Genomic DNA, 16,512 nt, shown 5'->3' with positions numbered 1-16,512 from the left:
TGTAAGATTAATTATCTTTTGAATTAAATATCTTATGGATAACATTTCAGATACATTTGGTGAATGTCAATTCACTGCTCGGTCTCCACTATTTTATAGAAATACATTCTAGAAAGGTAGAATGAGAATATTCCTTCATGCTCAAGGCCTAGAAATTTGAACATGCGTTGTAAAATGACCTTATACCTAACAAAAGTTGTTAATGTAGTAAAGGTAATAAAAGAAGAAGACTTGGATAATAAAGACAATAAATCTCTTCAATTGAATGCAATGGCCAAAAAATCTTTATATTGTGCTCTCGATGAGAATGAGTTCAACAGAATAATGACTTGCAAGACGGTAAATGAAACTTGGGATAAGTTAAAAGTAACTTATAAAGGAATCTCGCAAGACAAGGAATAAAAACTCTACATTCTTGTTCATGAATATGAAAAATATTTAGAATGACTGATGATAAATCTATTTCCACTATGAATATTAACATTACTAGCATAAGTTATTATTCTCAACGAGTATGCATAGTGAATTGACATTCACCAAATGTAGCTGAAATGTTAGCCATAAGATATTTAATTCAAAAGATAATTAATCTTACAATAGAGTTATTGCTCTGATACCAATTGTTGTCCAAATGACTAATCTAAGAGGGGGTGAATTGAGTCTGTTTTAGAAAATTAATAATTATAAATCAAATACACAATATAAAATGTGAACAAAATACTCAGCAGTAGTAAATATAAGAGGTAAGAGAGAAGAAAGCTCAGTATTTTGACTAGATTCAATCCCGCTGCCTACGTCTTTGTCTCAAACTATCCATTGAGAACTCTCAAATCCGCTATCCAACCTCATTTAGGTGGATATAGAAACCTATTATATCTTTGAGCAATACTACTTTAAAGAATTCGTGCAGAACACCTTCTACACTTACAATCACTTTAAAAGTGATGATTAAGTTATTCCCTGTATAGAATTCCAACTATACCCATAAGGGTTACACACACTATTTTGTTTATAGAAGAGCTAATAGTAGATAAGTTATCAGACCACACTACAGAATGAGTGAAATGAAAATACAATAGAAACTGTATCTCTCTAAAAATGAACAAGTGTTAAGGCTCAATGCTTAGAAAATAGAGATTGAAAGCTTTTGATGAATGAATGTTTTAAAGCTTGTAATTGATGTATATTTTTGAAAATATCAAATGAGCTATTTATAGACATATGAGACTTCATTTTCAAATTTAAAAATATATAAATGTCAAAATGAAGCATCATTTATTTTTCAAAAAATTCAAACAAAAGTTTCTTCTTTTCTAATTGTCAAAGAGAACATAATTAATTTTTCAAATTTTCAAACAAAATCTTTTACCTTTTGCACATGTAAAAAAAAGCATCAATTATTTTTCAAAATTTTCAAATTTCAATCTTTTAAACATATAATATACATGTGAAAAATGACAATAAATCATCCACCAAATTTTTAAAATTCAAACTTTCGAACATATCATGTACATATGAAAAATGACAATCAATCATCTTTCAAATATCAAAATTTTAAACATATCATACACATGTGAAAAATGAAAATTGATGTCTCATAAGAAAATATTATTGTTGAGCCCTAAACATTTTTCGAATCATGAAAGAGATGTACAAAATTACTCTAAAAGCCTAATGTGTAAGTTTGTTCCCTTTCTTGCTCATGTTTGATTTGCTGATATCTTTGACACCATTTTGTGGACAAGTTAATACTTCTTTATGCATGAATATGTTTGCTATCATCAAAATCCACAAGTGGATATAGAGTTATATGATGCTTGAAATTTTGGTTTCAACAATTGTTACCTAGATGACTAATCCAAGAAGGGGGGAGGGGGGAGAATTGAGTTTGTTTTAAAAAATTAACAATTATAAATAAAATATACATTTTAAAATGTGAATAAAATACTAAGGAGCAGTAAATATGGAGTAAGGGTAAGAGAGATGCAAACTCAGTATTTTAAAGAGATTCAACCCCACTGCCTACGTCTTTGCCTCAAGCTATCCATTGAGGATTCATAAATTCACTATTCAACCTGCTTCAGGTGGAGATAAAAATCTATTACACCTTTAAGTAACACTGCTTCGAAGAATTCGTGTAGAATACCTTCTATACTTAAAATCACCTTACAAGTGGTGATTCAGTTATTCCATGTGTAGAACTCCTACTACAATCACAAGATTTGCAAACACCCTTTTCTATTTATACAAGAGCTTATATATAAGAGCTTGTATAATATAGTGGGTAGGTTGTTAGAGTACTCGTCTCAATGAGTGAAATGAAAACAGTACAGCTCAAATTGTATCTCTTAAAATGAACAAGTGGTAAGGCTCATTGTTTAGAAAAGAGAGATTGAAATTTTTTAATAAATGAATGTCGTAAGACTTGTAGTTTATGTGTGTTTTTGAAAATATCAAATGAGTTATTTATAGGCACATGAGACTTTATTTTCAAATTTAAAAATATTCAAATGTAAAATGAGCACCATTTATTTTTCAAAAATTTCAAACAAAACTTTTTCTTTTTGTAACGCCCCGTTCCCAGAGGTTCGGAGAGTTAACTCTTAATACCTCAAATCAACTTAAATAGTACAACTATAAAATCCAAAAAATCCAATAAAATATTAATCAATTTAATCAATCCAAATATCTAAGTTCCTCCATGGGGACAAAAAAGAAAATCTCTAAAACATAAATTAAAAACTCTCTAAAACTCGAAATTATCCTTAACTCATCAAATCAAAATATTCGAAACATAAATTCAGTTTACTAACTACGACTCTCAATTAAGTACTTGTACCCTCAGGCACTTATTCCACTCTGATCATCACACTTGCTAAAACTTTCTACTCTTGTTCTCCAGCTGAACCATCAAAATTATCTGAAAAATATATGGAGATAATGGGTGAGTTATCAACAACTCAGTAAGCAGAGAACATATACCAGTGTATAAACATGAGCATTTATAGAAATCAGAATGCAGAACAAAACATTTTCGTTTTCAGGGTGCGGAAGCAGAACATGTTATCAAAATATCAGAGCGAAGATTTAGAAATAATTTCATTCAAAATCCCTTTGGCAAAACATAAACTGAAACATCACATCTTATCTTATCATATAAGAACAAATACCATGTTTAACCCCCGTGATAGGGTTGTGCAAACGCCAGTAGCTAACCGAGCAGAAACAGAATGTGAATCTTCCTCTCATTCATTCTCGGTGCCCCGAGTGTGCACATAGGAAAGACCACGCAGAAAACCACTTTGTTTCCAAAGTGGGTGCACCAGAAATAGAAAAGTTGGTACCAACCCGAACAGAGGCCACAGTTTTACACCCGTGGTAAGGTCAGAACGGAACAGAAACAGAAACAGAATGTTATGCGTAAGGTTTTCAAAAATCACATCAGATCATATTAGAGTACAGAAAAATCTTCAGAACAGAACAAAATCATATCACAACATAATTTATGCACAAAATTTCATATTCGCTCTATTTTCAAAGTTCAGAAACAGAATGTCAAAAATAAGCTCATGTCTACACCAGTCATGACAGAAAATGATTTCTTCTTAAACAGAATCTCATGAGTAATGCAGAACAAATAACTGAGGTAATTCAAATTTCTTTTCAACATCAAACATGTATATTTTCCAAAAATAACCTCAGCTTATTTTATTTTAATGCAAAGGCTAGCATAGGAACCCCGCTTACTTGAATTTCTTAGCTTTTTCGAAATTCCTCAAAAACGTCGGACAATAATTAATCGTCACCTATAAAATAATCACGTAATTCTCATAAATTTTCAATTAATCACGTATTTCGATATTTAATCCTAAGCTTATAAAATAACCAATTTAATTCCTAAAAACCTAAAATTACCAATCATCACTTTCTAAAATCGTCAATGCTAATTTAATACTATGACTAAAACATTTAAAAGTCAGACCTATTTATGAATGAAAACAACTTATGAAGTTTAATACTAAGTAATATAATTATCCCAAAATATTTTAAAATAAACCATAACTATTATTGAAAAGACTAAAATATATCTAAAATGTAGAAATAACATTACACCAATATTGTTTATTCTTAAAATAAACATTTACTTAATAACATGTTAAAATACTTAAGCGATTTAAGGTAAGTACAAATAAAAAAATTTCGTTAAATAATAATAAACAAATAGCTTTAATCGTAATTTAAAAGTTTAAAACAAAATTTCACAATTACTAAAATAATTTGCTACCAAAGTGCAATTTGAAAATCCTATTTATTGTCTGTAAAATTTTCTTATACCACCCGTATAAACCACGTAAAAACAGACCAAAAATATCAACTTGAACACATTCTAAAAATAAGGGTAAAACTGTAATTCCTTTTCAAATTCTATGCAAAATAAAAGTTTACGTAGACTGGAAATGCATCACGCAGTCTCGGTGCAAAAATCGTAAGAACAGGGGCGCGAGGTACTCACCGCCAAGGGAGGAGCTGCGCGCGACGCGGTGAAGAAGGTCATGGTGGTGAGGCACTAAGAGAGAGAGAGAGAGAGAGAGAGAGAGAGATGAGTGAGAGACCTCACGCAGAAAGAGAAAGGGACGGAGAGATAGCTTGGCGTGAAAGAGGACGAAAACTCACCGTGGGGCAGCGAGGCTTGCGACGGTCTGGGGGCTGGGCGTCGACCTGGCAGTGTCCGAAGGTGGAGGCTTGTCCTCAGGCGTCTTTTGATGGCAGTGGCGTCGAAGTTGAAGGGGCTGACAACGTGGCTCACGAAGGGGATGCTTCCCCTGTTTCGGCGTGTAAAAACAGAGTCCTTCACGTCCCAAAGCGTATCAGCGGCTTGGTACGGAGGTGCAGGGCAGAGCAGCGGCAAACATGGTGGTTTCCATCGTGCAGGATGTGATTCGAGTGTTTCAGGCTGGGCTCGGTCGTGGCAGTGGCTGGGATGCTGCGCGGTTGTCTTCACGTTGCACTACGGTGCAGTGGGTGATCTGTGCAACGGCGCCACGGGTTATACAGTGTTGCGATACGGACCTGGCTCGTTTGGGGCAGTGGTTCAGGTGCTGCACAGCTGTGCTATGGGGAAGGGCTCACGGAGAAGGAGGCTGAGGCGTGAAAAAGAAGAAGCGGCACTCTAGGCTTTTTTATTGAGAATGAATAACGGGCAAATAAATAGATGAAAGGATGACTGAAATAAAAATAAAAAAACCCTAGAGCCGAGAGAGAGACGTGCGCATGGATGTGTCGTGTGTGTGCATGGAGTGGGCGAGAGGAAATCTACGGGAGTTAAGAAATAAAGACCGAAAGAGAAAAAAAAAAAAAAACAAAATGAAACATGCGGAAAAAAAAAAGTGTACGGAGAAAAGAAAAAAAAATAAAATAGAATAAACTAAAACAAAATAAATAAAATTGAGCTTGATTGGGTCCGGGTGTTACACTTTTGTAGTTGTAAAAAAAAAATCATTCATTTTTAAAATTTTTTAGACAAAATATTCTACATTTTTCCATATGTAAAAAGGAGAATCATTTATTTTTCAAATTTTCAAACAAAAGCTTCTACCTTTTGCACATGTCAAAAAGAGAATAAATCACTTTTCAAAAATTTCAAACAAAAGATTTTACTTTTTGCATATGTCAAAAAGAGTATAAATCACTTTTCATAATTTTCAAACAAAAACTTGTACTTTTCGCATACATCAAATAGAGCATCAATCACTATTTAGAATTTTTAAATTTCAAACTTTCAAACATACAATGCATATGCGAAATTTGACAATCAATCATCTTTCAAACATATAATGCACATGCGAAATTTGACAATCAATCATCTTTCAAATTTTCAAATTTCAAACTTTTAATCATATCATGCACATGTGAAATATGAGAATAAATCATCTTTCAAATTTTTAAATTCAAACTTTCAACCATATCATGCATATATGAAAGATGAAAATCAATAATCTTTCAAGTCTCAAATTTTCAAACATATTATGCTAATGTGAAAATCCAAATTGATTTCTCATGGGAAAAGATTAATATTTTTGAGCCTTAAAACTTTTTCGAATCTTGGAAGAGATGTACAAAATAACTATAAGAGATTCATTGTAAGTTTGTTTCATTTCTTGCTCATGCTTAATTTTGTGATGTCATTGACTTCGTTTTGGCAAAAATAATGGTTTCCAAGTTGACACCAATAATGGGTAAACCCATTTCTATGGAACAATTAGCTTTTCTTAAGGGGCGTAGTATTTTCGACAATATCGCTTTTGCTCAAGAATTGGTTCATGGTATTAATAAGAAAGCTAGGGGAGGAAACATCATGATTAAAATTGATATGACTAAGGCGTACGATTGGGTCAATTGGAAATGTTTGATGGAAGTGATGAGGAGTTTGGGTTTTTTGGAAAAATGGAGGGGACTTATTTTCAATTGTATTTCTTCTTGTATGTACGTTCGATTATGTTGAATGGATTGGTTAAAGGCTTCTTCAAGCCTTCACGTGGCTTTCGTCAAGGAGATCTATTATCTCCATATCTTTTTATTTTATCACAAGAAATTCTCTCCCTTATGATCCGAGAAGTTTTCCGAAGGGAGAAGGTCAAGCTGTTTTTTCCTCATGGGGGTACGTTAATTAGTCCTTTTTTTTTTTGTTTTACGCTAATGATATTCTTATTTTTGCCAATGGCAGAAAAAATTCTGTTTGACATTTGATGAATACGTTGCATGCTTATGAAACCATTTTGGGTCAATTGGTGAGTCCTAGCAAATCGTCTATATATTTTCCTCAAAATTCCCTATTAGCAGGAAATTACAAGTTCTGCGGATCACAGGCTTTGTGGAGGGGTAGTGGCCTTGTAATTATTTGGGGGTGCCGCTACATGTGGGGAGGCTTACTACTTGACTATTTAATCCGTTGATTATGAAAGTGCAGAAAAAATTGTTGGGTTGGAAGAGTAAAATTTTATCTTTTGGGGGAAAAATTACACTTATCAAGCATGTCCTAACTAGTATGTCGATACACATTTTATCATTGATGAACCTACCAAAGGGAGCATTTAAAGCTCTAACTTTTATTTTTTCAAATTTTCTTTGGAGCTCTGGTGAAGATAGAAAGAAGAGGAAATGGGTGGCTTGGCATCAAATTTGCTTACAGGTGGAGGAGGGTGGACTGGGCATAAGATACCTCCCAGAAGTGCAAACTTCATTGTTTATGAAATTTGCATGGAAATTGATTGTCGATAATTCTCTATGGGCTGATTTTTTTAAGAATAAATATGTTGGGGATAATCATGCTGCTTTGGTATCAAGTAACCGTTAGGGATCCAGGTCTTTTGACAATTGGTTGGGAGACGAAGCTATTGCCGAGACACAAGTGGTGGTGGGGGATCCTCGACTGATGATTGGTTCTTGGGGTCTTTAGTTTGAATTTTGCATGGCAGTTAATCCGAAACCATGGAAATATATGTCTATGGCAAAAACGGCCATGGCAAAAACAAGTTCCGAAGAAAATATCATTTGTTTGTTGGTGAGTCCGAATTACCAGTGGATGAAACAATCACTAAGCTTGGGATACCGATGGTGTCTAAATGCAACTATTGTGTAGTTCCTCAGCAAGAAACTATAAATCCTGTGCTGTGTGAAGGAGATGTGGCTAGTAAAGTTTGGGATTAGATTGCCTTGGGTGCGCTCTTGGCAGAGGTTTTTAAATATATGGTGGTTACGTGCATCATTGACATCACAAGCAAGTATGTGTTGTGGTATCATGCCAATTTTAATTACATGGTCATTGTGGAGATCATGTTGTGCGGCGAGAATGGAGGATGTTGCTGCTGATTGGCATGTAGTTGTTTGGTTTGTGAAGGGGTATTTGTTGGATATTGCTTCTCAAGCTCGGCGGTTCAAGAGGGTAAATGTTAGGGAGCAAAAAATTTTACAGGAGATGAATTGTCCTATTGCACCGATTGTGCTCAAAACTCCCAAGACAGTGACTTGGTCGATGCCGATGAGGGGATGCTTTAAACTCAATGTGGATGGTAGTTCGGTTGGTTACCTAGGTGTAGCAGGTGGGGGGGGGGAAGGGGCATCATACGGGATGACTGTGGACGTACTTTGGCTAGTTTCGCGCACTCTTACGATTTTTCTACAAATACAGTTGTGGAAGGTCGTGCGTTGCTTGATGGTTTAAAATTAGCTCAAGAGCTAGGAATCAAAAACATTATGGTGGAATCAGATTCTATAGTGGTGGTGGGATGGTTTCTTACTGGTATTTGTAATTTCTGGTATATGTGGGATGTTTGGAAAGAAGCTAAAACCTTATTTCAGTCTCTTCATTGCAGTATCTGTCATATCTATTGAGAAACGAATATGGTAGCGGATTTCTTAGCCAATGAGGGAGCTAAAAGCAATGTTTTGAATACCGTACCGGATGGCGTACCGGTCAAGACATTGGAACGAAATATTTCGATACCGGTACCGTTTCGTGTACCGTTTCGGGATAGTCGATAAATGAATAAATTATATATATAAATATATATAACAATTATATTCTAAAATAATAGTTTATATATGAATAAATTATATATAAATACATACATACATATAAATTATTAATAGTCTAATTTAAATTGGGGGTCAAAAAATAAACTTGTAGTTTGAAAAAACGAAAAAAAAAAAAAAACACCGGCCGAAATTTAGGCCGAAACGGCCGGTATTTTGGCCGGTACGGTATATATCTAGTACCTGTACCGGCCGGACGGCCGAAACGAAAAATTTCGGCCGTACCGGCCAGTACGGTACGAAATTAAAAACATTGGCTAAAAGTAATATTCTAGCGTTTACTAAAACAGAAATTGGACCTGGGAGGCTTCGTGGACTTTTGCGCACTAATAGTTGGGGACTTCCTTATTTACGTAGATAATTCATTGCTTATTTGTTTGGCTGTAAATGGTAGCTCCTCCGCCACAATGAGGGTGATTCAATAAAGTTATTGTTATATATATAAAAAAAAAAGAAGGTTAAGCCTAGATAATGACGTATTTGATAAGCTTAGGTTAAGTGTTTTGTATAGCTCAAATTCAAGGCCAACAATTGTGGATAAGGACATAGGTTAAGAATTTTGTAGAAAATAACTTTTGAGAAGATCAAAGAAAAATTTGGGGGACAAGCTGTATTTGATCCAACTGGCTTAGTAAAAATAACTTTTGAGGAAATTAGTCCAGCATATCTTGTAATGTTGACGAAGTAAGATATGAAGAGTTATGATCTTTTATCTTATGCTCATGTTTATCTCTATAAAGACAGTCAGTAGGGGTATAAACTCAAATCGAAAAATCAGAAAACTAGTCCGGACCGGATCGATTTTACCAGTTTTGAATCGGTCCGGTCCGGAACCGGTTTTTAAAATGTAAAAACAAATTTTTACATTTTTTTAAATCAGTTTTTTTTTTTTTTTATAAATAAATTTTTAATGACAAATTGTGAAACTTATATTTTAAAAAAATCGAAAAATCGGACTGGACCGGACCGGAAATCGGTAAAACTGGAAGTACCGGTTTAGGAGGGTAACCGGTGCGTAATTGATTTTGAAAAATATAAAATCGATACATACCGGTTCGGTTCTAGATTTTATCCAAAACCGAACTGAACCGGACCGGTTACACCCCTAACAAGCAATTTAGCCAATTCGCATTCAATCTTCTTCGCATATCTATAATCAATCTTTATTCTTACTCTGCAAATTTTCATTGTTAGCTTAAGAGAAGAACCAACTAAAAAAAAAATGTTAATAGATATTAAGCAGTCAAATAATAATATCCCAACAACATTAACAAAGGCATAAATCATGACATCAATATAACTTGGAGAGAGAGTTTATTTAGATTATACATGTTGATTCGTAATTGACATATTTATTAATTGTCTTATCAAGTTATCTCTTTTGACCCGAATTCATTTGATTCTATTTATTTTTATATATCGAGTTTGTAGATAGTATTACATGTTACCACCCAACCCCGGTCAAAAAAGAAAAGAAGAGTTCTCGAAGCCCTCTTATACTGACCAGTGTCCAGACATGGCAGTTGACCAACAGATAGTTCAAATTTTGGACTGTACTCTTCTGCTTGCTTTTCTTTGCTTTTAATCCTTCTCTTGTCCGTGTCAGAAGCATCTAATAATAGCATCATATAAAACATAACTGATGATGCAACTTAGACCAAGTCAAAGCATGTTGTAGAAGGGATTGTTCAATGTCCACTTTGGTGCAAAAGGAGACAAGCCAAACTTGTAATAGCAACCACCAATCAGTAAAGAACACAAGCATCCAAGCTTTTAAATCCCATGTTATCTCAAAGATCCTATCTATCTGATATGGAACTGAACTTTTTTGAGACCCATAATTATCTTGTGATACATATCATGTGATGATTGAAATCAATTAGGTAGCAGAATATGCTGCATTCTATGTTACATTTCTTTTTGTTAGTACTGTGTTTATGCTAAACTTCTCAGAGACTCAACCTTGAACTTAGCACATCATTTGGGAAGCTGTGAATGTGAACAAAAAGGTTAACCATAAGTTCATCCACTCAAGGGAAGTGCCTATCGCTTCCATTTTTCATACCTCTATATTGAAGAAATTTATGAGCTTAACTCATTTTATAAAATCGGTTTGACAAGAGATGATTACTCTTTCTTTATAAACATGCTCAAGATTTTGACCACAGACAATGTGAGATTATTCCTCAACATCATTCCTCACGTTCAGGCTAGTATTTTTCCTAGTTCTTGTCGTGGGGTAAGTAGTGTGGGCCCCCCCATTCGTCCTATGACATACTCTAATATCATGAAGAAATTTATGGGCCTAACTCATATCATAAAACCGGTTTGACAAGAGAGGATTGCTCATTCCTTATAAACATGCTCAATATCTTGTCCACAAGTAATGTGAGATTATTCCTTAACATACATTACATTCGAATATTACAAACTTCACTACAGACTCTAGCTGATATTTTACAAAGAGAAGTGCTAGATCTACAAAGAGATATTACAAAAATAATTTTACAAACTGACATAACTTGGTGTAATAAGTTTACAAATGATCTCGAGTCTTTGTATATTGTATGATAATACCTGACAAATTCAGCAAGAGAATGGAGATCATGACCAAAAATTCTGAATCCCAACTCAGCAAATTTTGGAAGCTTAAAGTTCTGGGTTCTTTTTCTCTGTACTAATCACTTCCTTTTTCTTACTACCATCATCTTTGGCAGTGATAATTTTCATCAATCTACACGGTTGAGCTTCCTCAAGCATTTGCACAACGCTTCTCATTGTGGGTCTAAGAGATGGAAGCGCTGCTGTGCAGAGAATTGCAATTCTCAGTACGTTCATAGCCTCTTCCTTTGAAGCCTCTGGAATTCCAGAGTCAACCATACTAAGTATCATCTCCTTGTTCCTTAGATTGCTGCAAACCCAATTCACTATGTCTTTATTCTCCCCAAACTCCGGCTCTATCGGTCTTTTTCCGGACACCAGCTCCATCAATACCACTCCAAAACTATACACATCACTCTTCTCATTTACTTTGTATGTGTACCCATATTCTGCGCAATAAAGAAGATTTCATGAACAAATTGAAAGTCTTACCCTTCAGCTTTCTCATTCACTTAAGCAACACTTTTGACAATAAAGATAAATAACTCTGTAGCAAGGATTAATCAAAACCAAAACAAAGTAAGGAATGGAGATTCACTAACCAGGAGCAATGTAGCCATGTGTCCCAGCAATGACATGGGTGGAATCCTTGTTACCATTGGCTCGAACAATCTTAGCAAGTCCAAAATCAGCAATCCTTGGCTTCAAAAACTCATCCAGCAATATATTACTAGACTTCACATCCCTGTGAAGCACTGGCTTCTCACACCCATGATGCAGATACTCCAACCCTTTGGCTGCACCGACAGCAATCTCGTACCTTGCCTCCCAATCAAGCTGCATCTTCTGGTCTGTGTGCAGCTGATCCCAAAGGCTCCCATTTGGTAAATACTCGTACACCAACAAGCTCGAATCCTCGCTTGTAATACTACAATACAGCTTCACCACATTCACATGCCTTATTGAGCTCAAGGTCTGAACCTCGCTGTCGAATTCCTTCGACCTCCCCCCTCGCTTCGCGAGCATAGGGGAGGTGCTGCTCCGGCTTTTTCTCCGGCCATTACCGCTTGAATCCGAGTTCCATATGTGCTTGACTGCAAGTTCTCCGCCGTTGGAGAGTAGCACTTTGTACACGTTCCCAGAACCACCTTTTCCTATTAGATTCTCCTGCTTGATGGAATCAAGAATCTCATCCTCCGAAAAGCTCAACACATGGAAGGACTTCACGTCCCAGGATTCGTCCTTCAATGAATGGCCTTGATCATCCTTTTCCCCCTTCTTAGAATAGTAGAACCGCACCAAAAACAGAAGTAGGATGGCCGTACCTACTGCGAAGCAAATAATGAGTGTTCGGACATTCCTGGACATGCCCGAACCAGAGGGACAGCGTCGGAACATGGAGGTGACGCCAAGGATGCAGAGGCCCGGGTTCCCAGTAAAGCTGCCGTTGTACGCTGCAATTGACAGAGCTTGCGGTATGGGACCGGCCAACCTGTTGTGGGATAAATCGAGAAAGCTTAGCCGGAGAGACGAAAAACTAGCCGGAATTTCTCCCGAAAGTTGGTTGTCTGATATATCCAAAGAGTTGAGTGTCGGTAGATTTCCCAGAGACGATGGGATTCGACCCGAAAGCGAATTGTTAGACATATTTATGTCACTGAGAGTGTTACAAGAACCCAATGTCTCTGGTACTGAACCAGAGAACTTGTTATTCTGGAGATGAAGAACATTCAATAGCTTCAAGTCACCCACACCCGAAGGAATGTTTCCAGATAACTGATTGTCGTTCAGCTGAATCGACACCAAAGAGGTAGCTTCAGAGATCTTGGCAGGTAATTCACCCGATAAGAGATTGTTTCCGGCGAACAACTGCCCAAGAGACTTGGCGTACTTGATATCGGACGTGATCGGGCCCTGGATAAAATTGGACGTAATGTCGATTATATTCAAGTTCGGTAATCCCCAGATTCCGGGGGGAACGGTGCCGGAAAGCCAGTTGTTGTTGACTCTGAAACGAATTAGACTCGAACAGTTTTCATAGGTGGCCGGAATTTCGCCGGTGAAATTGTTGTTGATTAAGAGAAGCTTCATCATCGTTCCCTGCTTGCACATATCTGGCGGGATTGGACCTGTTAATAAGTTGTCAGTCACGTCTATGTAATTGAAGTTCGCCCAATACCCAAGCTTCTGCGGCAGAGAACCCGTCAACTTGTTAGTGTACAGAGAGAGATTCACGAGCTTCTTGAACTCGCCCAATTCGTCCGGAACTTCTCCAGAAAGGTTGTTCTCGAATAGTTGCAGACTCACCAGGTTGGTCAAGAACCTCAATACCGACAAATCGCCTTCGAGACGATTCCTAGAAGCGTCAAACATCTCAAGCTTCGTGAGGTTTCTCAGACTCTCAGGAAGTTTCCCTGTAAACGAGTTGTTGTAGATCTCCAGCTGCCAGAGATTCAAGAGGTTCCCAATCTCTTCGGGAATTTCTCCGGTCATGTTATTGTCCGCAAATTCCAAGTTAATTAGCTCTCTGAGATTTCCAATCCCAGTCGGGATTGTTCCTTGGATATTACAGTGCGAGAGATACAGCCAATCCAGTTTGGTGAGCTTCAACACCTCGGGTGGAATTGGACTAGGATTGAATGGGTTGTCTCCGATGCTGAGCCGGACTAGACCCGTCATGTTTTGGAGCGATTTCCACGGGAAACTGCCGGAGAAGCCACTTTTATTGATATGAAGATGCTTTAACTCGCTGAGAGAGGATATGTCCGGAACCGCTCCGGTGAAGAGATTGTTTCCCAAATCCAAGTAGTTTAATTTTACACAGTTGTTCAAGTCCTCCGTGATCGGACCGTGCAAGAGGTTAAACCCCAGCGACAGCTTTTCCAACGATTGGAGCTGACAAATAGAATCCAGGGGAAGAGTCCCAGTTAGCTTCTGGTTAGAAAGCTCGATTTCCACAACCGAACCGTTGGAGTTGCACGTGATTCCGGCGAAACCGCAGACAGTATTGGACGTCGACTCCCAAGAACTCAAGACGCTGGAGTTCGATCCTTGGAGGGCTGATTTCAGCTTCATGAGAACCTGAAGCTCGTCGGAACGGATACCGGAGAGAAGGGATAGGAAACAGAGTAGGTAGAAACAATGATAGAGGCATGGCCACGACCGGGATAAATTTGCCGGCAACATGTCGTGTGGCGAGTGGAATTGGCAAAGAAATTATGTGGGCGTTTTTCTACTTGGTCAATTAAAGTAGAATCGAAGGATTACAAGACAGAGAGAAAGAGGAGTCGGCCATTTTTAATTGCTTGGAAGGTGGGTGGTAAGTCAGTACCACCTATATACGTTTTACGGCTAAACTCGCTATAAACTACCTCTATACGATTTTGTCGTGAAATCGAACGCTAAACTCGCTGTGTTCCAAACGGTTTGTACGGCTGCAATATAAGAACGTTGGTTTTCAATTTTTCGTTATAACGGTTATTACTTTGTGTTTTTTTTAAGGATTGTGTAATTAAATTAACCCCTATAACACAAGCACCAAAAGATAAATAGTAAAGAAAAATTCTGCTCAACATACCCATTTTGCATACATGCGAAGGAAAATAAAAAATAAAAAATTCAGTAATGTATAGTATAAGATTATTGAACAGAAGAACTCAATTAAACTGATAAGATCTCGTGATTTTTTGTTCAATTTCATGATTTTTTTTGTTCAATCCCATTATTTTTTAATTAAAAAAATCAATTAACATGATTTAATGTGACATGATATGTTGAATTATAACTTTTTTTTACTATATAACCTATCATATAAAATTATAAAAATTTAATTTAATTTTTTTTTTATGAATTTTGTTTTTATAGATTTAAACACTTCTCTGTTTTTTTGTAAAATAATAAATTGTCAACAAAGAAAAGAAGACTCTTTCCTCGAAGCACCTTGTTTTTAAAGGAGTGGTTACCACGAAGTTCTATTAATTCACGAGCTATGAAAGATGTGACCCATTATATATGTCACCTAAAACGAGTAGGCATTAAAAAAAAAGACATCAACCACCAACAGATAAACCATTGACTTGAACAGAAACGTGCAAGAAATGACTTGAAAATTTCTTAAACAAAGCGAAAAAGAATCAAAGGATAGAGATTTTTTGTCCTCAAAAATTTCATTTGAGTATGATAGCCTAAGGGTTGTTTGGAATTAGATTATTTTATTTTATTTTATCATTATAATTATATAAAATTTATATAAAATATAATAAATAATTTATTTTTAAAATAATAATATTAAAAAATAATATCTTTACTCATTTAAAATCATTTTATTTTATCTTATCTCATCAAACTATCCAAACCAGCCCTAATTCAATTATTATGTTTTAAAAAACCAAAGAAGGTCACAATTATGGATGTAAGGGATAAGGTCACTACTGTTTTTTTTTTTTTAATTTTTATTATTTAAAAATTTTCCACTATTTTGGACTTGAGCTGTTTACAATTTCTGTGAATCCACAGAAAAATTGAAATCAAGGAACATATATTAATTGAGTGCAGATATGCTAAGATTCACATATGATTAGTCAATGGCCTTAATCAATGGGCTAATTGACGTAAAAATATAAACAAAAAAAATCCATTTAGATGATTTTTTTAAGTGAGAAAAAGAAAATAATAATTTAAAATGTATACAATTGTAGACTTTTGGGAAAGTAGCAATGATACATCCCTTTAGTCCACTCAGAAGTGAAAACTAAAAAAAGAAACAGCTGATATTAGTCCACTCAGAAGTGAAAACTAAAAAAAAAAAGTGAAAAGTGATAATTTTCTTAAGAGAATTATTAGATCTACAAAAAGTATTTAGTAAAAATAAACTAATAAATTGACGTAATTTGATACTATATGTTAGATATCTTACGGTTTTATAATCTGACGTATTACGTCAAGTTACTAGCATAAGTTTTTAAATTTATTTTTATAAAATTTATTTATAAATTATTTCTCTTTTCTTAATTATAATCTCATAGATTTTGAAATTATATCACAAATTCAACCGAGTTTTATGGGTTTTATTCTTTCCATTTTGAAAGTTATATATAATTTTTTTATAGGGGTGAAAAGTTTAAATCTAAAATTTTCATTTAGAGAACTAAATATATATTGGCTAAAACTATAAATAGTTTAGAATATAAATGAAAAGTTGTGATAATTAATTATAAAGTAAAAAGTTAACTGTAGTGTATATACAAAAAGGACAAATTATAGAGAAAATATATTTATAATCTTGAATTGTGTAATTATCGTGTAATCGTTTTAAAAAAA

The 16,512-nt window shown here is 35.4% G+C and overlaps 1 protein-coding gene across 1 annotated transcript; it reads right to left on the bottom strand.

Moving 5' to 3' along the window:
* Nucleotides 1-10,941: 10,941 nt before the first annotated feature.
* On the bottom strand, nucleotides 10,942-14,546 carry LOC108981822 (receptor-like protein kinase 7). Its single transcript, XM_018953072.2, has 2 exons — nucleotides 11,796-14,546; nucleotides 10,942-11,642 (listed from the first exon to the last, which is right to left on the bottom strand). The coding sequence occupies exons 1-2, from the start codon at nucleotides 14,377-14,379 to the stop codon at nucleotides 11,242-11,244; spliced, it is 2,985 nt and encodes a 994-aa protein (XP_018808617.1). The 5' UTR covers nucleotides 14,380-14,546; the 3' UTR covers nucleotides 10,942-11,241.
* Nucleotides 14,547-16,512: the final 1,966 nt, after the last annotated feature.

This window comes from Juglans regia, chromosome 6, assembly GCF_001411555.2.
Source record: "Juglans regia cultivar Chandler chromosome 6, Walnut 2.0, whole genome shotgun sequence".
NCBI classification, from domain to species: Eukaryota; Viridiplantae; Streptophyta; class Magnoliopsida; order Fagales; family Juglandaceae; genus Juglans; species Juglans regia.
The sequence above is the reverse complement of the archived record's forward strand: the minus strand, read 5'-3'. Positions and strand labels throughout refer to the sequence as shown.

Coding starts and splice junctions, on each gene's coding strand:
- LOC108981822 (XM_018953072.2), bottom strand. CDS start 14,379: ATGTTGCCGGCAAATTTATCCCGGTCGTGGCCATGCCTCTATCATTGT. Junction 11,643..11,795: donor ACATGGCTACATTGCTCCTG/GTTAGTGAATCT, acceptor TTTATTGCGCAG/AATATGGGTACACATACAAA.